The 27,729-nt window shown below is 47.5% G+C and overlaps 1 protein-coding gene across 11 annotated transcripts in view; it reads right to left on the bottom strand.

Moving 5' to 3' along the window:
- LOC126528887 (uncharacterized) overlaps positions 1-27,729 on the bottom strand; it is a 160,932-nt gene that overhangs the window by 91,511 nt on the left and 41,692 nt on the right. For 7 of the 11 annotated variants that reach the window (XM_055069753.2, XM_072289826.1, XM_072289831.1 and 4 more), the window contains 6 exons: positions 23,647-23,742; positions 22,011-22,106; positions 14,886-14,981; positions 12,454-12,546; positions 9,343-9,438; positions 4,304-4,399 (listed from right to left, as the gene is read on the bottom strand). In XM_055069753.2, coding sequence (XP_054925728.2) covers positions 4,304-4,399; positions 9,343-9,438; positions 12,454-12,546; positions 14,886-14,981; positions 22,011-22,106; positions 23,647-23,742 — 573 coding nt within the window. The remainder of the gene's footprint in view (positions 1-4,303; positions 4,400-9,342; positions 9,439-12,453; positions 12,547-14,885; positions 14,982-22,010; positions 22,107-23,646; positions 23,743-27,729) is intronic. The other 4 variants (XM_072289822.1, XM_072289823.1, XM_072289828.1 and 1 more) reach the window with 4 other exon arrangements.

Below are 27,729 nucleotides of genomic sequence, written 5' to 3'. Positions count from 1 at the left end.
ATTAGATTATCTCACGAGACCTTTCCAGGCCCCGTGAAACGGGATCTCTCTATCTTCCTGGCGCGCTCGAGGGAGCTGCGCCGTTCCTTCGGCGTCTGGGACGCCGGATTTGTGTTCGTATCCATCACCTCATCTGAGGCGGTGGATACTGCCCGCACGGCGGGCACTTTTGCGGGAATCTTGGGCCGATCTGCTGGGGCAGTGGCCGTGGGTCCAACAGGCCCGAGGGTCTGCTGGTCCTCCTTTGCGGGGGCCGGTACAGCGCTGGCTGTTCCAGCCGGGGGGGCTGATGGCGTGACCGCGGTCACACTCCGTGTGACTTGGGCGGCCGCCGGATGATGTAGCGCTGCCCCCCGGCGCGCTACATCGGTATAGGAAGGACTAGACTGATTGTGGAGAGCGAAACGTTTACGTGCCTCTGGAAAAGATAGGTTTAGTTTGACTTTCAGTTCTATGATTTGTTTCTCCTTCTTCCACGAGGGGCACGATCGCGAGTAGGATGGGTGATCTCCTTTATAGTTGGCACAGCACATTGCTGAAGTGCAGATGTCTGAAGCGTGTTCTGTTGAACTACATTTAGCGCAAGTATCACGCCCTCTGCAGTGAAAGTTTCATCGGTGCGCCCCCTCTTGAGGGAGCGATCAGGTAATGGTGGAAAGTTGCTTGCCATATAGCATTGGAAATTTCGGGGGCGATGGTGGCCACCCACCACCGAGCCCAACAAGGGGACGCTACAAGGTTGGAACAATACCTGCAGACGCCAGCCATGCATCGCCGCTATAACCTAATATATATACGCAAGATTGGATATATTACACACGGTTAACCCTTGCCGCCAAGAAATACGGAAGTAATGAGAAGTGAAGAGGAGACAGGAAAGGTGGAAAAGTGGGAGAGATAGACCAAGATTGGAGAGGAGGACAGGAAAAGGCGACTGCCGGTTTCCTCCAGGTGGGTCAGTCTGGAGGTGCCGTCTGCGTGAAGCAGAGGCCAAAGAGGTGTGTTGCCTCCGCCGGGGGGCCTTAAAGGTCCGAACACCCGGCATCGGCTCAACCTCCAGGATCCCCCTTTCCCCGGACACGGCTAAGCCGCGCACGGCTACACGCGGGAGGGTCCAACCCTCGTGTGCTCGGGTACGTGGTGTCGCAACACACCAAACGCCTGCTGACGCAGACGCCCCTGCGGGGGGCATGATGGATGACATCGGGGCCAGCGGAGGAAGACGAACGCGCGAGCAGTGGCTAGAGCGCGAGTGGCAGTATGGGAACGCTTGCATGATGGGCAGCATCGGAGCAAGCGGTGGAATAAGACGACGAACGCCCGAGCAGTGGCACGCGCGAGAGTGGCAGTGTGGGAACGCTGGCATGATGGATGACATCGGGGCCAGCAGAGGAAGACGCACGCGCGAGCAGTGGCACGAGCAAGAGCGGCAGTGTGGGAACGCTGGTATGATGGGCGGTATCGGAGCCAGCGGTGGAAGAAGACGACGAACGCGCGAGCAGTGGCTAGAGCGCGAGTGGCAGTATGGGAACGCTTGCATGATGGGCGGCATCGGAGCAAGCGGTGGAATAAGACGACGAACGCCCGAGCAGTGGCAAGCGCGAGAGCGGCAGTGTGGGAATGCTGGCATGATGGATGACATCGGGGCCAGCAGAGGAAGACGCACGCGCGAGCAGTGGCACGAGCAAGAGCGGCAGTGTGGGAACGCTGGTATGATGGGCGGTATCGGAGCCAGCGGTGGAAGAAGACGACGAACGCGCGAGCAGTGGCACGAGCAAGAGCGGCAGGGTGGGAACGCTGGCATGATGGGTGGCATCGGAGCAAGCGGTGGAAGAAGACGACGAACGCGCGAGCAGTGGCACGAGCGCGAGTGGCAGTGTGGAAACGCTGGCATGATGGATGACATCGGGGCCAGCGGAGGAAGACGAACGGGCGAGCAGTGGCGCGAGCGCGAGTGGCAGTATGGGAACGCTTGCATGATGGGCGGCATCGGAGCAAGCGGTGGAAGAAGACGACGAACGCGCGAGCAGTGGCACGAGCGCGAGCGGCAGTGTGGAAACGCTGGCATGATGGATGACATCGGGGCGAGCGGAGGAAGACGAACGCGCGAGCAGTGGCTCGAGCGCGAGTGGCAGTATGGGAACGCTTGCATGATGGGCGGCATCGGAGCAAGCGATGGAATAAGACGACGAACGCCCGAGCAGTGGCACGCGCGAGAGCGGCAGTGTGGGAACGCTAGCATGATGGATGACATCGGGGCCAGCGGAGGAAGACGCACGCGCGAGCAGTGGCACGAGCAAGAGCGGCAGTGTGGGAACGCTATTATGATGGGTGGTATCGGAGCGGAGCCAGTGGTGGAAGAAGACGACGAACGCGCGAGCAGTGGCACGAGCAAGAGCGGCAGGGTGGGAACGCTGGCATGATGGGCGGCATCGCAGCCAGCGGTGGAAGAAGACGACGAACGCGCGAGCAGTGGCACGAGCAAGAGTGGCAGGGTGGGAACGCTGGCATGATGGGCGGCATCGCAGCCAGCGGTGGAAGAAGACGATGAACGCGCGAGCAGTGGCACGAGCAGGAGCGGCAGTGTGGGAACGCTGGCATGACCGGCGGCATCGGAGCCAGCGGTGGAAGACGACGACGAACGCGCAAGCAGTGGCTCGAGCGCGTCTCTGCGACCACGCGACTTGTGCAATCAGGCACGCAGTAGGTACAGCCTTAGTAAACTAGAACCATGAAGAACCTTGGCTTCAGGGAAGCGTGCTCGTCTCGCACCCTGGAGGCCTGGTATCGATTCCCACCCAGACCGAAGTGTACCAAATTTTCTTTTCAAAGGCACTAATTTACTTAGTTTACAGGAATCTCCCTGAGAAATGTGACGCCAATTCGAGCATTTGTTGACGTGATTTTACTCGTTGCTGCGTCGGCCATTTTTCATCGCGGCGCAATTTCGAAAAGGTCACCGCCAAGGGCACCTCAGGCTTTCACCTTAAAAACAAATCCGAAGACACCTGAGCACACCTTATGAGTTGTGAATGCGAAAGCATTAATTTCCAATGGAACGCCGCTGAGTGGTCCTTCGAGTTTCGCACCGCGAGTAATGTACCACAGCGGTACGCGCTGCCCGAGCCAGCAAGCAGCAGCCGCAACAGCCTGCGGTGCCACGCCGCATGCCACTGGCGGCGCCGGCGGCATGTGACGTCGGGTCGCCGTATCTGCTCCGCTGTGGTGCGCTGCTGATGTCGTGTCGTGGCGATGCCCTGTCCCCTCGCGCAACACCCGGCGCGCTATTGCAGCAACAGGTGTCCCGGTGTGCCAGCTCTGCTCCCTCGAGGTGCGCTCGTGACGGGGTGTCGCAGGCAAAGGGAATTTAGGCGCCATTTCGCTACTATAGACGCCGCCGGCTTTTTCGCTCAATGGGTCATTTGATGCTTTTGCGTCAAGGAGGTTAGTGATTTTCGTCCGCAGTTTCCTGAAGACGTATGGTCTTCCTCGTCACAGTTTGTGCAATGTCTGTACATTTTTTTTGCAAAATGAATACCAATACCAACACATGAGAACTGAGACTATGTGAAAAAGAAAGAAACAATATTTAAATTAGAACAGCCAAATCTTGACTGTGCGTGAGCTAGTGAACGTAATCAGCTCCTACATGCATTACACATTCGTCTACAGAGAAAAACAGTTTTTTTTGGCTCGAGTTGTTTTGTCCTCTAGAGTTTGAAGGTAAGATATAATAAACTTCTGACAATAACCACCTAAGGCGCAGCACCTCAAAAGATGACATAATAGGTGCCTTGAAGATTGTGAACGTTTCGTAGCAACGAGAGGTGGCCATGACGTTCTTCATTTGTCTCGTCGGATAAAATGTAACAATGCAGTCGTTATGCGGTGAGCAAAGCTGAACTATTGAAAATTTATTTGCTAGTGCACCATTTGTGGATGTTGTCTTCTTCAACTTGGCACATACCTACGAGGCCACACCAATGTAAGATAAATATCTCTAAATAACCAAATTACCGAAACGAAGAAAATTAGCTTATTTCATAAGAATAAACATTTTCCAGCGATCTAAAGTGCAAGTTTCTTCATCTGTTTGTGTAACCAGATAGTTCGACAAAATTAGTTTGGCCCTTTATGTCGCTGCAATTTAGAAGCAACAAGGGACTGTGTACTTGTAGGACCTTCGCAGACAAACGGAAGCTGGCCGATTGGAGGTCATCTTTTTAACGAATCAAATAATTTATTTACTGCAGCATTCGCTGAAACATGCCGACGAATTACGCGTTTGAAGATTCAGTCTTACCAACGCATAGCTGGCGACCCGATGCGAAATCGCACTCCTTTCCCAATTCTTTGCAGGCGTTCTTTTCTTCTTCATTACATTTTTCGCGTGCTGGATCTGCGCTCAGAAATATGGGAAATGAAGTTTAAAAAGCAGGTCATGAGCTTCTGTTGACACAGTACAACCATGGGTAATATAAAACATGACGCTCAAATCTGTGCTGAAGAGTCTCCAGCAGCTGAACGTCCGCGCCAGAGTTGCAACAGCGGCGAAAATATTTGACGGGAAAGGTACTGAGTATATATGCGCTTCTTTCGTTTGAATATTACGCGTAAAAATTAGAAAATTACCAGCGAAAGTGGGTGAAAGAAAATACATTGTCTGTTGACAAAATTTATGTTTCGCGTGGCACATCACGCCGGTGCAGAAGTTCGAAACGAGATAACACGCCCTAGCATAAAATTAACAAAGGAATAATCTGTGCCACTGGCATACAAAGGAGGTCAAGCATAATAGTTATAAAGCTCGAAGAGTGATGTGTGCATAGGCACAAACATTCAAATATTTAGAGCGGTTTTCCCTAAAAGCAGATGCTCAGACACAGATCTGGCGGCAAGCAGCAACAGTGAAGCCATACTGTATCATTAGTTGTTTATTCTGTTACCTTGTGACCACAGCGCTTGGTTTTAAAACAAACGCAAACGTCTTAAACTCTGAAAGTGTTGGTGGTCTTCCAGGTGTATTACGTGATTTTAATGTGCCTGTTTGGCTGTTTGTAGACCGTATCTTATTTAGAATAACACAGCTATTAAGTCTTCATAGTAGTGCGGAAGTTTCTAGCGTTCGGAACCGACATATCGAAACTTAAGACATTTTTTGCCGCAATTTAACACACACAAAAGGAAGACACATACAGACAACATGGGCGCTACTTCCAACTGGTATAATTTGGGCTGTGACCCATGAATAAATATACACATACACGCATGCGCTGGCTGTTCACAAATCTACGTTACCCAATGGTCAAACAATCTAGTTTACAATTTGTAGAGCACAATAGATTTATCGCTAATGCAGTTTGTACCTTTCTTTATTATATAGTAAGCTTCCATTAGCTCACGTGCTGTTTGAAATCTACTTCTGCCAAGAATCCTAATCCCAGAAAAACGTGGGTTGCACACACAGGCCTTGCAGTGCGCAGGCAAATGTGCCACGCCATCTTTCATTAGATTTAGTTCGTGTTCCCTTGCTCCTTCATTTATGCAGCGTCTAGTCTGTCCTATATAGGACTTGTCGCACTCAAGGGGGATTTCATACACTACGCCCGTAGCGCATCTCCCGTAGGACGTGCCATGTTTCTTGCCACAGCCTTGCGAACCGGTCTCCTCGCGAGTGGTTCTCTAACAGAGTCGACCCAGTTTGACGGGAGCAGAAAAAGCAATGAGGTACACCATACCGTCCTGCCACCTTCTTGAGGTTATGGAACACCTTATGAACACAAGGAATCACTGCAGGTCTTACGGTTCTGGCTCTTTCTTCCTCCCTTGTGGCGCTGGTACCTTTAGCCTTCCGTAAAAGGCCTTCGGTGACTGAGGTAACCAACGAGTCAGGGAACCGTGCTGCTTTAAGTCGCTTAACCTGATTATTGAACGAGGCCTGCATCGTGTGTGTACACGACTTTCCGAGTGCAGACTCCAGGCACAGCATAGCAGTTCCACGCTTGAAAATTTTGGAATGGCATGAATTATACGGCAGCAACCCTTTCTTGGCACGTGGGCAATATTGCCAACAAGCTTGTCCGTCATGAAAGGTCAATCTTAAATCTAAAAACTGCAGGGTGTTACGTTGTGGCACTTCATGCGTAAATGAAAGCCCTTTACCATTGTCCCTAAAAATGTTTAAAATGTCATCGCAGTGCTTGAATGAGCCTTGTCTGTTAAAAAGGATTAAGAAGTCGTCCATGTATCTAAAAACTTTTAAAATGTTTAAAGTGGCGTCCCATTTAAAAGCCTCATCGAGTAGGCGGTCAACACTAGATAAGAATATGTTGCACAGCATCGTCGCAATACACGAATTTCAGCTTCGAACCTGATGGTATTGAAATTAACCGCCTCAGCTGGTGTTGACAGAATTATTACTAAAGTGTAAAAAAATACAAAACATGCAACTAGCTCCATATTGTCTCATATCTTTCAGCAATCCCTTTCATCAGCCATTATACCCCATGACTGGAAAATAGGCAAGGTCATCCCAGTCCCCCAAAAAGGGCCTTCATCTTCTCGCCATAATTATCGACCAATATCTATCACATGTATCACTTCTAAACTAATGGAACATATAATTTTTTCTCAAATTATAAAATTTCTAGTGTCCGTCAACTTCTTCCACCCTAACCAGCATGGGTTCTTATAAGGTTTATCTTGCGAAACACAGTTAGCCCTCTTTATTAATGACCTTAGCTCTAGCATTGACATTAACATTCCTATTGACGCCCTCTTTGTCGATTTTGAACAAGCTTTTGACAAAGTTCCTCACAAACAACTATTCCTAAAACTTTCTCGTCTCAGTCTTAACGAACATGTCTTTAATTGGATATGCAGCTTTCTCACTAATAGGCAGCAGTTTGTCTTTGCTAATAAATGTTCTTCTTATTCCTCTGTTATATCTGGGGTACCTCAGGGCACCGTCCTGGGCCGCCTTCTTTTTCGCATATATATTGATGATTTGCCTGCTAACATATGTTTTAACATCCGCATATTCGCTGATGATTGCGTTATCTACCGGCCTATTACTAACACCGATGACATTTTGTTTCTTCAGTCTGACATTCAGCGCGTACTAACCTGGTGTAATTAATAGCTAATGTCCTTAAATATAAAAAAATACATCTCTGCTATCATTCCACCGACGTCACTCACAACCATCTTCATGCTATCTAATCGGGAATGCAGAAATCGCTTCAGTATCAACTTACAAGTATTAATGCATCCATTTGACACCTGATATAAATTGGTCTTTTCATATATCACAGGTTACTGACGAGGCAAATCGCGTCCTTTCGACGAACCCTGCGACTAGCACCCCCATCAGTGAAATTCCTTGCTTACTTAACACTTATCTATCCCAAATTAGAATATGCATGCGCGATCTGGGACCCTCATCAAAATAAACTTTCCACTACTCTCGAATCTGTACAAAATCGGTCAGCTCGTTTCATTTCCTCAGCCTATTCCTATCATGTAAGTGTAACTGAAGTAAAACGTAATGCTCATCTCACAACTTTAGCGAACCGCCGAAAAATTTCCAGACTGTCTGTTTCATAAATTCTTTTATCATCCATCCCTGAACTCCATTATCAGCCCCGCACATTGCATTTCCAATCGCACAAACAACGGGAAGGCCGTCTACCCTCCCCCTACCCGCACTTCTGCGCGTCTGTCATCATTTTTCGCCCATACAACAAGAGACTGGAATGACCTGCCAAACGCCATCGTTGATCAGATCGACTCATCGTCATTCAGATCGTCCATAGAAGCAATGTACTGCTAAAATTCCACCCCCTCATGTAATACCCCTTCAATGGGGCCTTTGAGGTACAAATAAATAAATAAATAAATGAATAAATAAATAAATAAATAAATGCAAATGCCGTGTTTTTGCAAGAAAAGCTGTGTGCCTAATCAAATAAAGGTACTATTAAGACAGGCTTCCAATAATGTTAAAAAGTCCTCAAGCGCAACACCGGCTGCATTTTGAAAAGCTATGATGCCGCTTTCTTCTATGCATATCTTTACCGCAACAAAAAGTGCATCATGTGGAATTGAACAAAACAGATCCTCAACATCCACAGAAAACGCATTGCCTATGGATTGTTTGTTTCGTAGAAACTGCACTATGCCTTGTGAGTTGCCTGTCGAGAAAGGGTCATTTACTTTAACAATTTTAGCACCTTTAGAATGTGCCTACTAAGTAACAACTGCCACGTGCCACGTTCGTTCACGATGCTTCTAAACGGCACATTGAGCTTGTGCGTCTTTGCACTGAAAAATATTTTTAGCGCTACAGCTCCCAGATTGTTAATATCTTTGGCGAACTTGTCCAAGTTGAACGCCTTACATAGCCTGACAACTTTGCTCTTTACCTTTGATTCAGATTTCCTGATCTGTACAAAGTTTTTGTTTACAGCCTCTGCGGCTTTCTCTTTGTACATTCCTCTGGGAAGTACCACAAAACACCCTTCTTTGTCTGCTTCCAAAATAACTAGGTTATGATCTCTGCAAAACGTAACAGTCTTCTACATAACAGCAGCATCACAACTTGACCTACACCGTGAAACGCTTTTCTCTAGATTGTCCACACCATCAAGCCAACATCTTTCTTTGTACTCCAGAGGAGCTTTCCTAGCCACATTTCCATTAAACGCTACTAGTTCATGCACAGGAACGTCGGGCTCAATGCTATACTTAGGTCCTTTCATAAGAAGAGATGTGGCATCCTAAGGAATGTTGGCATTTCCCAACAATACCAGGTCGTTTTAGCAACAACACTTGCGTGTTGTTGCTAAAATATCAGTTTGAAGCTCTAACATTACCAGTTGTATTCACTTCCAAAAAGATTCAGCTTTTCCAGTGATATTGCTCACGACTGAGCTGCCTGCATGTTTATCTCAACAACCTTGAAAAAAATCTCTACAATTTCTCCGTGGTTTGATCGCGCGCAAAATTTTCTCACATAAAATTTCGCGCGTAGGATAGCACACTGGGCGCCAATACTTCACTGATTGTTTCATTAAAAATGAAAACAAACAAAATAATTGCTATCAAGTTATCCGGTACTATAAATAAAGCAAACTTGGCACAATGACTGGAAAACGTTATAACACTTCTCAAAAGCCTGCTAACTTTACTGTTGTCCTGTTTAGCTTGTTTGGTAGTGGCAAGTGTAGCAAGGGAAGTCGCGGCTTTTGCTGGAAAATTCTCATTCTGACAGAGGACTCAAACAGAAGCTTAGTTCATTTCGCAAGGCGAGAGAAAATTATCAATACTTGAGTTGTTTCTCACCTGAGCACAAGAGGGCCCCAGCCGTAAAGTCACAGTCCTTGTTATGTGCCTTACATAATTCCTTCTCTTCCTTGGTACAGCTCTTGCGGTTGGGATCTGTAAAGAAAACCAGATAAAGTGTGTGTGAGAGTGAGAGAGAGAGACCAATATGTATTGTAGTTGAGGCGTTGTATTGGTCGTGACGCCAAATTGCCATTAGAGCGGTTCTGCAGATCTCCCAGAAATAACCTTTTAAGTGGCATCAGTGCGCTTTTTGAAGAATCAGTGCGCGCGTCAGTAATGACGAGTGGATGAGTATGTTGTGAACAAATTATGTTCGCCCCACCCACATGGCGTTCGACAACTAGCGCACGTAAGCGTCGTTCATCATATTCATGGGAACTTCCCCTACAGTTTCTTATTGCTGTATGTCAAGCACGATGTGTGCTTCTCATTGCTGGTTGGCTGTTTGGTGGATTTTCGAAGGCCGAGATAAAGTTAAGCGACGAAAAAAACTAACGGGCGAGGAAAAGCAGATATGACAGAGGGCTAACTTCAAAACGAACTAAACTCGGTATCTGAGATGGAATGAAAACATGCTTTCATGTCACATCGCAATTGCAATAAGATTAACAAGAGTAACAGAAAGATGGATATCTAGAAAGGGGGTGAACAAAAATAAACTAACTAAAACATAGCAAAGGGGGGCAATTTGGATTAGTTGATTAATTTTCGTAGGTTGAAAGATCTTTTTGAAAGCTGAGACCTTTCTGTATGTCAGCCATTGGGCCACTCTAGTTAACCGTATCGCGATTACGACGTGACGTGGAAGGAGGCTCTCATTTGCACTGAAAGATCGTATAGTTCCTGATGACGTTAGGATGTTCTCTCGTGCGTTGTCTTTCTTTTCGCTTAATTTTGTCCGAGGAGGAGGAAAGAACTTTATTGGGTCCTGAGGAACCCCTTCCCACCCACTCTTGGTTTAGTGGTCGGCAGGGGTCGCGGGCCGCACCCACGTTGGGACGGGAAGCCCGTGAGCCTCCGCCCTTTCGTGAGCCCTCTGGACGGCCCGGAGCTGGGTCTGGTGGTCGTCGCTTCGCAGGGCGTCCATCCAGTCTTCTGCTTTGCTGAACACGGTGCCGCTTAACGCGGAACATTGCCAAAGCATGTGCGATAGGGAGCAGTACGATTGGCCGCAATCCGGACATTGCGGCTCTACGTCCGGTGAATAAAGGCTCATTCTGCCTCTCGAGGGGAACGACCTTGTTTGCAGCATTCTGCAAACAAGGTCGGTTCCTGATCCGCCACTACTTCGCTTCTGCTGGGCCACCTCCTTTACGGTGTACCTCCAGCCTGCTCCCCCGATCGAACCCACTGGGCCCTCCCGGCCGGGCTGCTCTGATGCTGCTAGGACTACCCTCTACCTTTCTCCTTCCTACCCTCTCTTTCTTTTAATCCCATCGCCCCCACCCTGCTGGCGCTGAGCCGTGCTCCCGCATGGATTGCAGAAGATAGTGCTAGCCTGTCCTCCTTCCCCACAAGAGCCACTTCTCTCTCCCCCTGCCCTGCCTCGCGTCATCCGGATGAATTCCCCATCTGCTGTTTTGCGTAATCTAGCGCAGGGAAACACCTAGACCTCACTAAATTTCATGTCATTCGTTCCGTTCAATCGTTTTTGCGTGATCTGCGTACCCAGAAGCGTGACAGACAGACAGCTTGACAATTCGTATGGTATTGCAAGAATTTCGAAATAGTGCCTGTATTAATATTTATTTTACTCTCTTCAAGTCAATAAGATATGTCGTAGGTTTAAAACAGTGTTTAAAGTAATTACGTATCATGAAAAGACGCTCAGTCGAAGCCGAAACTGTGCTGCCCGCCGATAATCTAGATGACACGGTGATAGCATCGTATTCATCACTGCCAGACCTCTCATGCCTGCAAATAGCTCCGGTTAAAGCATAATGCTCTTTTTTCTGTTGCAAGATACCTAAAGCGGAAAAAGACAACGGAGGTTTACGTCTTCATCAAAGTCCGACATCATGTATATCTTACTCTATAGATTCGACTATCGTTGTTCATGGAAGAGGGTGGGAAGAAGTGGCGCTCCGGAGTGACGTATGGCGTTCTATACTTGTCAGGCTGCAACCAACAATGAGTGAAGGGAGCAGCGGACGCATGTTAGGGCACGTACGTCCTCCATGACGCGTGGTATACGTCTGCGTGTAAGCAACCGAGTGGTCGAGAATGACATCCCGATCGAGTGTTACTAATTTAGAACCTGGAAGTGTGAGTGAAAGCCCCGGAAATGAAAGTTGGCAGTGTATTCGCTCGTTATGATGAAACAGCGCAGACGACGGAAGGGATGAAGGAGGACAGGACAGCGCGCCGTCCTGTCCTTCACTCGTCCTGTCGTCCATAGGCTGTTTCGCCATGACGGTGCATAAGCCAGGTGACCCGGTTCAGAACCTTTGTGTATATTCCCCCGTTAATATGGAATTTCTTGGTTGAACACCTTTGCATCTGCATGGCTTCAGGCGTAGGCGAGCGAAAGTGGCACCATTGGGGGGGGGGGGAGGAAGAAACGTTGCTTATTGATCAATTGAATGAATAATCGGCTGACTGGGTTTGGCGCCCCAACCTCCTCAGCATTAAGGTGACGTAGCGTTGAGCTACGGTTTCGCTTTAGCAACCTGAGATTCATTACCTTGCACTCAGCGCACAAGCATACTTGCCCGTGCACTGGCGCTTATGCGTTCAAATGACGTAACCTTGGTTACGCTGTGCACGAGGATTGGGGCAGCGACTTCGTGCTCAGCGGAACGACAGGACAGACACTGGGGCCTTTGTTGAAGGAGGTTGAACGATACACGAGTGCAATTCTTGACACAACTGTTATGCGAAAGACGCTGTAATGAAGAACTGGTGGTTAACTTGAAGCGTTCGGTGCTCTTTAACTAACGAATAGCCTAAATCATAGTAGCGTGAGTGCGCTTGCCACCCTCCTTCACTTTCATTGAAAAGCTGCGGGAAATGTCTCCCTGAAGTACGCCTTTATTTGGCTTGCTGATTATCCCCCCACCCCTTTTTTTTCTGCTCATAAAGCGAGATATTGCGAGGACGGTTGCTTACCTACGCATAGCGCCGCGCCGGTGCTAAAATTGCACTCCAATCCCGCGGATATGCATTTTATCTCTTCTTCACTGCAGGTGTTGCTTTGCTTATCTGTCAAAAGAAAGGAATGATAACCCAGAAGTTAGAGAAGGAACTGAGTATATCCCGCACACGTAAGGGTCCATGTTTAGGCAGAACTCGCGAATCCGCCATCGTCATCGGCACCGTCGCCACCTCTCAGCCGTCGCAGACGTCTTTCTCACTTTTTCGTCACTGTGCGTCATCACCGTCAATCACTGTCGTCGTCGTGTCGTCATCGTCGCCAACGTTCGGCCGTCGTCGTCTCGTGCTATCTATCGCCACGCGTGCACGTCTGCTTGCCTTCCCATTTGGGGAGTCTGTGCGTAGGCCACGTGAGTGTCGGCATGTGAAGGCGCCCTACTTTCTACTAGAGTTACTACATGCATATACTGCCCTGAGAAGGAGAAGTTGCGCGAAAGTCCGCCTTTTCGGGATTCTATTTTATGCGGGAAACACACTCCTCGTGAGTGCAAGAACTAGCAAACACTTAACGATTTGTCAAGTGAACTTTACTTCCTTCAAAACATTCTTTGAGATATTGAACGATACATAAAACTCGCTCTCTGTTAAAGATTGCCCTTTCTTCCATGAGAAATTGCAAGCTCAATAATATCTACCGTATCAACTTGTAAGGTATATTTAAGTTGTTTTATTCATTTAATTAATAATCTATAACTCTTCAATATTCGTAATCGATGAATTTTGTTGTAAGGATCACTGACCCGATGAGACCTAAAATTGGTGCTACAGCTCCAAAATGTATTTCTGTAGATTTTGCGCCGAGTTTCCAAAAAGTAGGATACATTTGGAGATTTTATGAAGACTGAGTCACAACTTGTGACAGAAAGGGCTACATATGCCCAGTTCAGCGGGCACACATGGTACAGAATGAAGTAAACGTTCCGACAACGGTGCACGCTAAACATTTTAACGCCTATACGGGTGTATAAAGGGTGCTTACTTCGTCCGATGATGACCACCCTCGCCCTTAAAAGGTAAGGGTTATTCTACGGGTACAAACGAATTTTCTTTTCTTTTCGGCGACGTTTCTTGGCAAGAAAGAAAGGTGATATCTGTGATCATCAATACGAAAGCTGCACGCAAAAAAAAAAAACATTTTTTTAGTTGTTGCAAAATTTTGTGCGATATTTTGGTGCGCACCAGGTGGTGAGAATTTGTGCACAGCTTATAACTGCGGCTTTTCGCAGGGCAGGTGTTTTTCGCTGTCGTGCACAACAAAAAATATGGCCCTAAAGGTAAGGCCATAAGGTAAAAGCATCAGACAGACAAAACATTCGTTGTGACAGCTGTTTTTGTTTATTAAATGTAATGGTTTGATGATAAGTGATAATTTCATTGGATGACCAAGGCGCAAGGCAGCGGCATACATCAGAATTTGCGCGGGAATGTCGAGTAGGAATATTAATAAAATTTTGCCGTTAACTTCGCATAATTAAAGTTAACTAGTACTCAAAACATATAGAAGCGTAGACTGTTGTGCTTGTTGGTGCAGCATGTACTGTCGTTGAGCGGAAATACAGACGGGAAGAAACGTAGTGGGACAGGACAGACGCTCTCTGTCTGTCCTTTCCACGCCGTTTCTTCCCGCCGTATTTCCGCTCAACGACACTGCATCAAAGCATATAATTTTGTTAGAACATCGGTGCTCTGCAGCAGTTTCGACAGATAACGCACTCGGACTGCGCCGTCATATGCATTGTTGCTCTAGTTAACAGTATACCGCATCCCATTTCGCAAGAAAACGACAAAAAAAAATAACGTTTATGTACCGTGCGTTTTGTGCATGTTGAAGAAGCGAAAGTGATCAAAATTAAACCGGAGTCCCGCGCTATGGCGTGCCTGGTAATGAGATCGTGGTTTTGGCACGTAAAACTCCAGCATTTAACATTTAACTGCTTTGAAGGACTTTCTTGTCTCTGCGTACGAGCCTTTTTTTTAAAGAAAAATTGAGGACAGAATCACTGATGCAAAATCGCCTGCCTCTTGCTTTCCTTCTCCACGTTTACGAACGCTAGAGGAGAGAGCGAGGCTATAGGCGAGCTGTGGCCCAGTAACGCGGAGGTCCCGATAACGCTCGGTCGCGTCTGTGATTCGTCCAGAGGCACCGGGTTCGTCCCGCTAAAGAAAACTTAGCGAGCGAGCCCGTTTCGCCCAGAAAAACGTTGGCCGAGCGAGGCCGCAACTACGTATTTCGCGAAACGTGGTGCAAGGCGTATATTCTCCCCCCCCCCCCCCCCCAGCAAAAGGCCATGCTATGAGTATATGCTGGCTGGCTTCGATTCTCCAATCAAACAACGTGCTACCTAGAGAAGTTGCTGCCTTTAAGTCGGGCTGGGATGGCGCCTTACCCATGCACAATGGAGATGCCGCGCTGAAGTCGCAGACCTTTCCCTGCGCCGCGCACGCTTTTCTCTCTTCCTCGTTGCAGCTGGTGCGGTTTCGATCTGTCACGGTGAAAGGGATACGATTACTCAGCCTCGAAGATGCATAAATTAATAGTTCTAAAGTAATTTGTCTCTATTTTGTCCCGTCATTTGTAAAACAGCACTTAACAAAATTGAGTTCAACTGGATGAAATATGAAAAAAAAAAGAACAGCCTATGTATGTGTTCGTTGCGCAAAGGCAACACAAAGCACCGAATCACTGGAAGAAAATAGGAAATGAACGTGTGCCTATACGGAATGGGAAGGACAAAAACAGCTGCCAGTACAGTTTAATTTTGGACTGTACGCGACGTTACTTAGAACTTGGTAAGCAATAATAGCATATCTACGCCCACACTCAAGCAATAGAAAAGCCCACCCTTAAATTTGAGCTGGCCATACCGAAATCGAGCGGATGTGTCTTATCGCGATTCGTCTGAAGAGGGTTTGAGCTGAATTTAACGAGCGCGAATGAGTGTAGGCGAGTTCGAGGCCGCCAAAAGATCTAATAATCCTAAAGAATGAACCCTCAACTCACGTGTATGGGAGAGAGCCTGAACGTGTGCTGCTTGCAGAAGCCATGCCAGTAGCATTGCTCGCAGGCCTCGTCATCCACTTATCGTTTCCGAAAAAAAAGATGAGCTTTGCAACGGAACCTATGGTTTGGTTGGTCGTTGTTGCACCGCCTCCACTGGTGCTGCGACGTCGCAGCCATTAAGCTGCGCCCGTTGTTGTTGGATGTGGCCATTTTGCAACGAGTCACCGGAATAATGTCGCCAGACATTTGTGCATGAATGCGACGACATATACAGCCGTACCTTGCAGCGCAGGAAAGATAACAGAAAAGTGAATGCCATGTTAACTGTTGGTGGGCCAAACTATTTCGGCAGCCTTGTGTAAAGGCTGTAAGCTACGCCGTCTTGTCCCATAAACCTGTAACAGCGGCCGCTGCACTATTACTATCTTTCCGAGAAATCGCATTCTCTACCCTTGACCTTACACGCTTCCTTCTCTTGATCGTTACAACCGCGGCGTTCTTTTTCTGCAGATAGGAAAACGAGAAACAGAATGGCTGAGACACGGAATTCAATGTCGCAAGATCAAACGCAGGCAGAGAACATACGGGACAAAACGGGCGCCATCTTCCGGCTTAGCCTTCTCCAGAAAAAATAAAGAACAAAACAGAAATAACATTCGATTTAAGTACAGCGCTCGTAATTGCGGTGTACATACGCTCTATAAGAGCAACAAAGCGCGCCTCCAAATTTGACTTTCATACAGCGCATAATAGTTAACATACATGCGCACGGAGTTCCGTCTCCGAGTTTCCTAATGAAACGCTTCGTTACTCATTTCTCATCGAGGGGTATTTACGCCCCGAAGCTTAACCAGGGCTACGTTAGACGCCTAGCTAACGGGTTCCACAGCCTCGTGCCTATCGGAGGTGTTCGGTTGTTTGCTTTTGGCGGTCCAAGATTCTTCATGAGAGCACTGAAGGTGAGCAATAAATCACTGTGTTGGTGGACTACTCTTTCAGGCAAATGTCTGCACTTCTTTGGCAAATAACAAACAAACAAACAAACAAACAAACAAACAAACATTTGTTTATATGGAGAGAGAAATGAAGGTAAACTTCAGGCAGAACTCCCCTCTTGGGTTTCATTGCACCTGCGACTGACAGGTCGTGTGACCGACCGCGACTGACGACCAAGGAGCGACTCGCGGCGACCGACGGTGACACCGGCTAGCGTGACAATATACTGCTGTCACACTGAAATGTCTCGCGATTGGCCGTTACGACATCGCCACCTGAAGTAAGCGTCAGCACATGCAGACGTCCTGCTACTACGCCGCTGATTGGTTCAGTAGGTTTGGGAAGCGACTGAAAAATCGAGAAGGGAGTGACTGACCCGGTGACAGCCACATTTAGACCTAAGTGACCATTTGTGACTGGTTGGTTTCGACTGACTTGTTCGGCACGACCTGTCCGAGTCGGTGGTATGCACGAGGCTTTAGAACTCTGGGCCAAAGTTATACGTTACTGAGGCGCAGTTCTGACGTCATTATTTTCGTTCTATTTTCGGGATATGCTCTTTCCGTGATGGAAAATCGCATGAAACTTACCCGGCTGGGGCTTTTCATAATTCGAATCTCACTCGAATATATATTTTCTCATGAATAAAGAATTATCCGCAGCCTACGACAGGCATTAGTTGTCGGAATCGGTATGCCCGGGGTAGCTGCTGCGGAAACCTCAAAGCAGCGTCGCCACTGTACTGTCGTTTACTTCCCGTTTACGTCGCACGAAGCCTCCGATGGCAGCTGAAAGTGCGCACTTGAAGTCAGGTAAGCGCAGTTTCACTCCAGGCGAGATGCACAACATCTGCACGGTTGCAGTGTCACCGACAAAAGATGCCGAGAGCGAGTGGGGCTATACTAATCCAGGTACAGCCAAATTAGGAAGGCCCACTAAGCTTTAACAAGACACTCCCTCACCAGAACAAGAATTGGCCTCCTTGGTGCAGTATTCGGCCAACCCCTCCCACCTGGCTCACTCAATTACCCAATGGCCCTTAGTCCCCGGCAGCTGCGGAGCACCTGACCAAGGCGGCGGTCAGACCTGTAACGCAGTAAAGGGTGCTAAGAATCTCTGGATCCGTACAGGCCGCCAATGGAAACTGACCCTTGCAATGTTTAACACCCGAACCCTCTCCAGTGAGGCTTGCTTAGCAGGACTCCTTGAGGAATTATCAGACATTGTTTGAGATATCATCGGGCTTAGTGAGATTAGAACTGGTGAGGCTTATACATTGCTGAATAACGGACATGTCCTCTGCTATAGAGGTCTCCGAGATAAGAAGCAATACGGGGTAGGATTTCTAATCAATAAGGACATAGCGGGCAACAATTATGAATACTACAGCATTAATGAGAGGGTAGCTGTAGTCGTAATCAAGCTTAATAAGAGGTATAGATTAAAGGTAGTACAAGCCTACGCTCCAACATCCAGTCACGATTATGAGGAAGTAGATCAGTATTATGAAGATGTTGAATTAGCGATGACAAAAGTTCAAACTCAGTATACTATAGTAATTGGCGACTTCTATGCCAAAGTGCGGAGAAAGCAGGCTAGGGAACAAGTAATTGGCATCTACGGTGTCGATTCTAGGAACGCTAGATGAGAGATGCTGGTAGAATTCGTAGAAAGAAATAAGCTTCGAATAATGAAAACCTTCTTCAAGAAGTGTAGCAGCAGAAAGTGGACCTGGAAAAGCCCTAATGGTGATACAAGAAATGAAATTGACTTCATACTTTCTGCTGATCCCAGCATAGTGCAGGATGTAGAAGTGATAGGTAGGGTAAAGTGCAGTGATCATAGGTTACTGAGGGCTAGGATTCACGTAAATTTGAAAAGAGAAAGAGCAACATTGGTCAAGAAGAAACAGGTCAACCTTGAGGCAGTAAGGGCAATAGCAGACAAATTCAGGCTGGTACTTGCAAACAAATGTGCAGCCTTAGAACAGAGAGATGATGATGACATAGAGCTAACGAATGAAACCGTAACTAGGTTGGCTTCAGAGGCAGCAATTGAAGTGGGAGGCAAGGCAGCAAGGCAACCAGTAGGCGAGCTCTCCCAAGTAACAAAGGACTTAATAAAGAAACGACAAAAAATGAGTGTCCAACTCAAAAGATAAGATAGAATTCGCGTAACTGTCAAAACGGATCAACAAAGCGAAAATAAGTGATATTAGAAATGATAACGTGAGAAAGACTGAAGAAGCCAATAAAAATGGACGCAGTTTGAAATCAGTGAGAAGGAAACTTGGCATAGGACAAACCAAGATATATGCACTGAAACATAAACAGGGTAACATCATCAGCAATCTCTAAAGTATAATAAAAGCAGCGGAAGTATTCCATACTGACCTTTACAGTACCCAGAGGACTCAGGAGCACTCTATTCGAAACAATAATGAACAGTATACAGAAACTCCTCCTATAACTAGAGATGAGGTCAGAAAGGCCTTGCAAGGCATGAAACGGGGAAAAGCGGCAGGAGAGGATGGAATAACAGTCGATTTAATCAAAGATGGAGGAGACATAATGCCAGGAAAACTGGCGGCTCTATATACGAAGTGTCTATCGACTGCAAGGGTCCCAGAAAACTGGAAGAATGCAAACATTATACTAATCCACTAAAAGGGAGACGTTAAAGAATTGAAAAATTATAGGCCCATTAACTTACTCTCAGTATTATATAAAATATTTACCTAGATAATCTCCGATAGAATAAGGGAAACACTGGACTTTAGTCAACCAAGGGAACAGGCTGACTTCAGGAAGGGCTACTCTACAATGGATCACATCCATGTCATTAATCAGGTAATTGAGAAATCCGCAGAGTATAATAAGCCTCTCGATATGGCTTTCATAGATTACGAAAATGCATTTGACTCAGTAGAGATACCAGCAGTCATAGAGGCATTACGTAATCAAAGAGTACAGAACGCTTACATAAATACCTTAAAAATATCTACAAAGGTTCTACAGCTACCTCAATTCTACACAAAAAAGGACGAACATAACTGTAAAGACAGGGGTCAGACAGGGAGATAGAATCTCTCCAATGCTATTCACTGCGTGCTTAGAAGAAGTATTCAAGCTGTTAAACTGGGAAGACTTAGGAGTAAAGATCGATGGCGAATATCTCAGCAACCTTCGGTTTGCCGGTGACATTGTTCTATTCAGCAACAATGCAGACGAATTACAACAAATGATTGAGGACCTTAACAGAGAGAGTGTAATACCCCTGACACACGGGCACTCTAAAGTCCTTTAGGTAAGGGGACATCTACCGGAAAGGCGTTCAAGTGCAGTGACACACGACAAAGGAGTATCTCCTTTACGGCAAAGCTCCTTTTCGGGAAAGTAGATCGCGCAACTACTTTTCGAGCGGGAAAGGAGTTACTCTCGCACACAGCGTGTACAACTCGTCAATAGAAGGAAACCTGCCACACAACTACGGTGCCCATAGGCATTTTTTTTACCTTGCGAAAATGTTTTAATTGTTAGCGGTGATACAATTTGTCGAATAGTGAAGATTTCCTCTAGCTATACTCTCAAACGCTCGCATAACGTCGCTAGTGCCGCCATGTTGAATTCCGGCAGTGTCGTCGTCGTTTGCTGCGCGCATGTAGTGTATTCGCGTTGCGATCGATAAAGACGTGAAAAAGGACAACAGAAACGCGGGCATCACCAGAATAAACAGCACGCACAGCAAAACACCGGCTGCACATAGTTGCTGGACCAAGTTAAATGGCTGCTAACAACGCAAAAACGCGAATAAAATAAACGACTATAAGCATTATTAGCCATCAAGAATGAAAAAATATATATTTGGGTTCTACAGTAGCGAAGTGTAACTAAATACGCAGCTTTTTAAGAATGTTTTCTCTCTTGTGGCTTTAACAGCCAGCGCTATTTTTCTTGCGGCGTTCATCTGAGGAACTACCTAAAGAAGTTCAGTGCGGTGCCATGTGTCATCGGCGCAACTCCTTTCTGCAAAGGGTCCTTCAGAGTAGCAAAATGGGTTTACTGGAAAGGACTTTAGTTTTGCCCGTGTGTCAGGGGTATAAGAGTGGGGTTGAAGATTAGTATGCAGAAGACAAAGAGAATGACAAATAGCCGGGTAAAGAAACAAGAGTTCAGGATTGCCAGTCGTCCTCTAGAGTGTGTGAAGGAGTACATTTACCTAGGTCAAATAATCACAGTGAACTCTGATCATGAGAAGGAAATTCACAGAAGAATAAAAATGGGTTGGATCGCATATGGCCGACATTGCCAGCTCTTGACCGGAAGCTTACCATTATCATTGAAAAGGAAGGTGTACAATTAGTGCATTTTACCAGCGCTGACATATGGAGCAGAGACTTGGAGACTGACAAAGAAGCTTGAGAACAAGTTAAGAACCGCGCAAAGAGCGATGGAACGAAGATTGCTAGGCATATATATAACGTTAAGAGGCAGAACGAGAGCGGCTTGGATGAGAGATCACACGGGTACAGACGATATCCTAATTGACATCACGAGAAAAAATGGAGCTGGGCAGGTCATGTAATGCGCAGGTTAGAAAACTGTTAGACCATTAGGGTTACAGAATGGGTCAAGGACAAGGGAAACGCAATCGAGGACGATAGAAGACTGGGTGGAGCGCTTTGTTTTTGTACGTCCCCGTTTATTGTCGTTTCCCTACTTCCACCAATCGTCCAAACGCCTCTTACTAATCTATTGCGGACGGACATGTTTACTTTACCCCTGCTCTCGCTGAACCCAAGGGTTTCAAGCAGGCTAGTGGTGCTTAAATCGACCGTGGGGCAGTGGTGCCTAAATCGACTCGGCTGCGGGACGGCGGCGCCATCTAGGAGCGATGGCTCACAGTATTTCGCCCGCAGACGTGGAAGGTAGAGGGAGGAAGCCTGCCTCCGTGTGCGGGTTGTTGGCCGTTGGTGCAGAAGGGCGAGGGGGCCTCGGCGCGGAGAGCCGCGATGAGGCGGGAGAGAGGGCACCGGAGAAGATGGCCTCACGTTGCGCGCGCCTTGCACCGCTTGGCAACCGCGTGGTCCGTCGCATCTGCGCCTCCAAGGGGAGGCCGGGGGACCCAAACAATTGGCGCAGAAAGCGAGCTTGCCTATTTCAACACCTATAACACTGGTTGCTTTAAAAGGTGAATTCTATTCTTCGCAAACACGACTAAAGCGTCCGGTGTCATTTGTACTCACCGTGGAAAAACACAAGCACATGTTTGAGCACTCCTTAGACATTTACGGAAAGCTTCGCTGTACATAGGTTCCAACAGGGCACGTCGGATCTGCCGCATTAAAAATGTATTAGCTTGGGTTCTAGTAAATACGGGTACCTTAATTTGTGCTTCATATTCCGAGGCCTTATCTTGATGTACACAGCGTAGCGCCAGATGAAGATATTCTGGGATAATCTATCAAGGAACTAAATGCTGAAATTAGGCAATCGATGCAGCCCACGCTTCCTACCCATGCAAACAGCTGCTCCAGCACTGAAATCACAGGTCATTCCCTCTTCCTTGCAAGCTTGTTCCTCTTCTTCGTTGCAGGCTTTGCGTTTTCCAACTGTTGAAATTAACGAAATATTCATTTATGGACGCATAAGATAGTGTAAGAAGTGCAAATGCTTGCGAATGATTTGACAATATAGTATCGCCTAGCCAAGAATACATAACGTGAGGATTCACACTTTCCGCTACTTTAGCATATTCTCTTACAAAGGGTATTTTCTTAGCACACGTTCGAGTTACGTTAACGCTCGTAGAGAAGGTAGTCCGACAACGACATATCTGCGTAATAATTACATATTATTGTTCACTAGATGCCGCGTTTCCCGAGTTTCGCAATCAATGTAAGTACGATAAAAGTACCGTCACCGTTAAAAGTACCATCACCATCACCTGAGCTAGCTCGTCTACGGTGCTTTTGCACTAACGGTGAGCGTGTACTTTGTGTCGATCCTTACACAACGCTATTAAGCCGAAGAGTGGTGCCTGGCGCTCATCGCGTGGTCGTACTGCGCCGAGCCACACTTATCGCAGGTCCTAGCCGACGGAGATTGCCCGAGCTCTCGCAAGTCGGTGGCCCATTGTTTATCACGAGAGCAAGCAGCATAGCAGCGGGTAGCCATTATCCCGCAGTGACGTAGAAGTGACATCCCGGTCCGTATTTATTCGCCCTTGGCGCGGGAGCCCTTAGATTCCCGTGCAGGCCTGATACCGGGCCCTTGTGCAGTGTTGTGTGTCGCCTGAGACAAACAAACAGTCTCCGCTAACTTCAGGCGATACTGTGTTCTCATGCATCCGCACCGTCGCAGCCGTGCAAACTCCTAGACGTGGAGCCGGTGAGACAAAGAAACCGCGAATTGCAGCTTAAGAACCTGCGCATCTGAGTTCGTTGTCAATCTGAATGAGCTATACGCAAGGCAACTTTCATTTTATAATGATTTATAACAAAGTTTCAAATTGAAGCTTCGGACTCTGGCTGTCTTTTGACATTCGATACGCATCATGCCGTCGCACGCGCAACCTAAAGACCAAGCAACACATACGCGTGCCGGCGCGAGAAATATATTTTGCGCCCCTGCGCATTTACGGTTGAACCTCGCGAGGAATGGCGGTTTGAACCTCCAAGAACCGCGCCAGCGCGCGTATACTTTGCTCAATGTTTCCTCCTTGGTAGACTTCGTTTCGTGTTTCTGCGAGGCAGCCAATCAGTGCCAGAGAACCGATAACTGTCTGAAGAAGATATCTGTGCCAGCGCCGTGCTTAGACGCGTACGACCCATGCCACAACATCGGCGCATGCGTGGGCGCGCGGGCGTGAGCTTTCGCGTGCCGGCAAGCGTACGTGTACTTAGGCTTTAACAGCTTCGCTGTAAACGTAAGAAAGATACTGCTTGGTACATTTTTTTGAGGTTGTCACAGCCAGTCATATATGCCTTACACATAGCCTGCTCTATTCTACTGCTTCATTTACCATCAGCCAGGAAGCCGTGTGTGCGTGCATTTAGTACCGAATACAGTCCATTGTTCTTGTTTCTGTTACACCCATGATTTTTCTTTTGAACGAGCTCGGTGCGCTGACGATGATGACGTCATACTTACCTATGCAAAGAGGAGCTCCGTCGACAAACTCGCATTGTCGTTTCATTGCTTTGCACTTTTTCTCCTCTTCCTCGTTGCACTGCGTGCGTTTCTTTCCTGACAAAAGAAATAACATGAGCGTGAATCAATTAATCATAAGAACAAACTTCCACTGCGCACTTTCTGGCTGCATTGCTTGCTTTCTTCATATCGTCTTAACTAACAAAAATTACGGCAGAACTCATTTCTCGATGACTGTCGACGATAATGCCAAGAGCAATTGAAAAATGCAGCGACAGATCATGTTCCATCAGCCCCGTTTTTTTAGCTTGTGTAGCGGTAATTGTGAGACTCAGTGATTCGGCTATATGGTTAGATGTTCCGATGTGATCCTCACTTAGTTATGACAATTGCTTGCCAATGCGGTCCATAAGCATGGAGGCATGACCACGACTGTGTCACGCTGACACAGTGACCATGGAACGAGAAAGTAGGAATGATATCGACAGAATGACAAAAGTGTGTAACGGGGACGGCATGACGGCAACGACATGTCGACTCTTAACTTATGACGATGGTATAGCGACGACGACGTGAGTACGATGAGATGACGACTGTATTATGATAACCGGACGACAGAGCCAGAATGACGACGATTGCAATAACCAGGAAAGCATGGTGACGACGGTATGACGACAATGCATTGACGATAATGGCAGGACAACGGCATGATGAGAGTGTGATGACGATGAGTCTATGACATTGGCGTGACGATAATTGTACAAACGAAACCTGTATGACGACGACGGCTTGACAACGACGGCATGATGGCCAGATCCGGATGACGTAGCTGGAGGGACGATGATGTAATTTGATGGAGGGACCACGACGTAATCACAACAACGATCAGAAAAGGTGGCCGCGATAGCGACTGACGATGATGGCATGACAAGGATGCCATTATCACGATTGAATGACGACAGTATGATTACAATAAAATGACCAAGTGAAATTAACGTTGATGGAATGACGAAGGCAGGATGACAACGACTGCATGACGACGACGGCATGACGACCGGAGTGCTGACAGTGATGAAACGACAGCGTGACGACGACGATATGATACGGTGGCGTGAGGACGATGGAATGACGAGAGTCGAATGGCAGCGCTGGAATGACAAGGATGCAACGACCACGACGGCATCGCCACGCCGAACGCATACCCAGTAACCTAAGCTACTTGGACCATTAGGTCTGAGTAGAAGGCGTGACGACGATAGCATAACGAGTCAGATCACGAAGCTGGAATGACGACGTTTGAAGGACCGCGACGGCGACACTATGGCGGTATGTCAACAAATGCATGACGATTGTATGACGACGATGGCTCGACGACGAAGGCATGACGGGTGCCGGACGGCAAAGCTGGAATGACGGTGATGCAACGGCCACGATGGCATCACGACCACGAGCACATACGTATTGGCCCATGCTATCAGACAACTTGGGCCACCGGGCTGGTGTAAGAGGACAGACAGACAGACAGACAGACAGACAGACAGACAGACAGACAGACAGACAGACAGACAGACAGACAGACAGACAGACAGACAGACAGACAGACAGACAGACAGACAGACAGACAGACAGACAGACAGACAGACAGACAGACAGACAGACAGACAGACAGACAGACAGACAGACAGACAGACAGACAGACAGACAGACAGACAGACAGACAGACAGACAGACAGACAGACAGACAGACAGACAGACAGACAGACAGACAGACAGACAGACAGACAGACAGACAGACAGACAGACAGACAGACAGACAGACAGACAGACAGACAGACAGACAGACAGACAGACAGACAGACAGACAGACAGACAGACAGACAGACAGACAGACAGACAGACAGACAGACAGACAGACAGACAGACAGACAGACAGACAGACAGACAGACAGACAGACAGACAGACAGACAGACAGACAGACAGACAGACAGACAGACAGACAGACAGACAGACAGACAGACAGACAGACAGACAGACAGACAGACAGACAGACAGACAGACAGACAGACAGACAGACAGACAGACAGATAGATAGATAGATAGATAGATAGATAGATAGACAGATAGGCTCAATATGGCTCAAGTAGGCAAATACCGTATTTTCCGGTGTATAAGACGCACCCTTGTATAAGACGCACTCGCCATATATGAAGGCTCTCATTGAAAAAGTTGGTATATAAGACGCACCCGTGTATAAGACGCACCCCAATTTACCCACTTAGGCTAGTCAGGGTTAATTAAACACGCTTGATCGACCATCACCACTCAACCACTGAGCCACCGCGGTGGCCTGTGAGAAGTTCTTAAGCAACGCTAAGTGATCGCAAAAGGCAACACTCACGCCATACCCGCCCACGTTTTAGCAAAAAAGAAAGAAAAATACGACGAAAGAACTCTCCCATATGTCCATAACAACATTTTATTTTTACTTAAAACCATCGAAGTCTTCATCTTCGGATGCGCTCTCAAAAAGCTCGCCCATTTCTGGAGGCAACGCGGCTGAAGCATTCTCTTCATACTCAGAACCGCTGGTCGTATTGTCGTCGTGCTCGGTTGGCGATGAAGCTAGCAGGCCAGCCTTCCGGAACCCTGCACTTATGGTTGCCACTCTAACAGCACTCCAGGCCTCATGGACCCACTTCGCAACTTCGCTGTAAGAAGCGCGCCTCATGCGTCCAGTTGCGGTGTAGCTGTGCTCGCCTTCCGTCATCCACGCCTTCCAAATACGTCGCAAAATAGCTTTAAAGCTGCGGTTGACGGAAATATCCAAAGGCTGTAGAACCTTCGTCAAGCCACCGGGTATTATTGTAGGGGTACAGTTCTTCGCCTTGATTTGCCTCAGTGTCAAGTCAGTAATGTGCGCCCGCATGCTATCCATAACCAGAAGGCCTTTCCGGGAGTGAAAAATTCCATCCGGGCGCTTCGAAAAGCACTTTTCGAGCCAAACTCCCATCATTTGCTCATCCATCCAGCCCTTCTGGTTAGTTGTGACAATAACACCAGGCGGAAAGCTTTCTTTTGGCATCGTTTTCCTTTTAAAAATTATCATCGGCGGCAGCTTTGTTCCGTCAGCACAGCACGCAAGTACGACAGTGAAGTGAGACTTTTCGTGCCCAGTTGTTCGTACTGTGACAGTCTTATCACCTTTCTGAGCGACACTTTTTGACATAGGGATGTCAAATGTTAGAGGCACTTCGTCCATGTTTACGATGTGGCTGTCGATGATGTTGTTCTTTTCGACTTCCTTCTTCACAAATTCATGGAACTTCTCCACTTTCTCTCCGAAATCGTCTGGTAGTTGAGACATTGTCGTCCGCGCTCTTATGGACAAGGCTTTGCGCTGCATAAATCTATAGCACCATGACGGCCCACCAACAAAATCAGCGGCACCGATTTCACTCGCCAAAGTGCGTGCTTTCAAGCGCAACTGCACGGTTGACAGAGCCCTACCTTGAGCCCGTTGTTCAAGAGCCCACTTGAGGAGCCGGTCTTCAAGTTCAGGCCACCGCGCCTTCTTCCCGCGGTCAGCCTTCTTTCCGCTCTTCATCGCCTGCAGTTTGGCAGACGACTGTCGCCACGTGCGAATCATCTTCTCGGTGACGTCGAAATGGCGGCCCGCAGCCCGATTTCCGTTTTCGGTAGCATACTCGACCGCAGATAATTTGAACTTTGCGGTGTAGCTCTTGCGCAACTTAGGTGGCATACTGTAGTAAGACCGAACACGACAGGTGTAGGTAGTGGAAAACACACGCCGAAGTCACCAACACAGACGTAATACGTACACGGTTGCGAAGTTGCAAAGAATGACTAAAAAAGAACGCCGGCTTGGCTTGTCTTGACAATGTCGAGAAGCGCGACTGTCGCCATCTTTGGGAATTTCACATTACTTTTGCTTGCGCCTCCGAAACGACCGCGTGTTTGCGATTCTGGAAGTCGTCATCCCCGCCGTTTCATGATAAAGTTCACCTAAAAAAAGTTGCGCACGGCGGTCCCCGTATTGAAGTATTAACCGTGCTACTACCGTA

This window comes from Dermacentor andersoni, chromosome 8 (genome assembly GCF_023375885.2).
Source record: "Dermacentor andersoni chromosome 8, qqDerAnde1_hic_scaffold, whole genome shotgun sequence".
Classification (NCBI taxonomy): Eukaryota; Metazoa; Arthropoda; class Arachnida; order Ixodida; family Ixodidae; genus Dermacentor; species Dermacentor andersoni.
The sequence above is the reverse complement of the archived record's forward strand: the minus strand, read 5'-3'. Positions and strand labels throughout refer to the sequence as shown.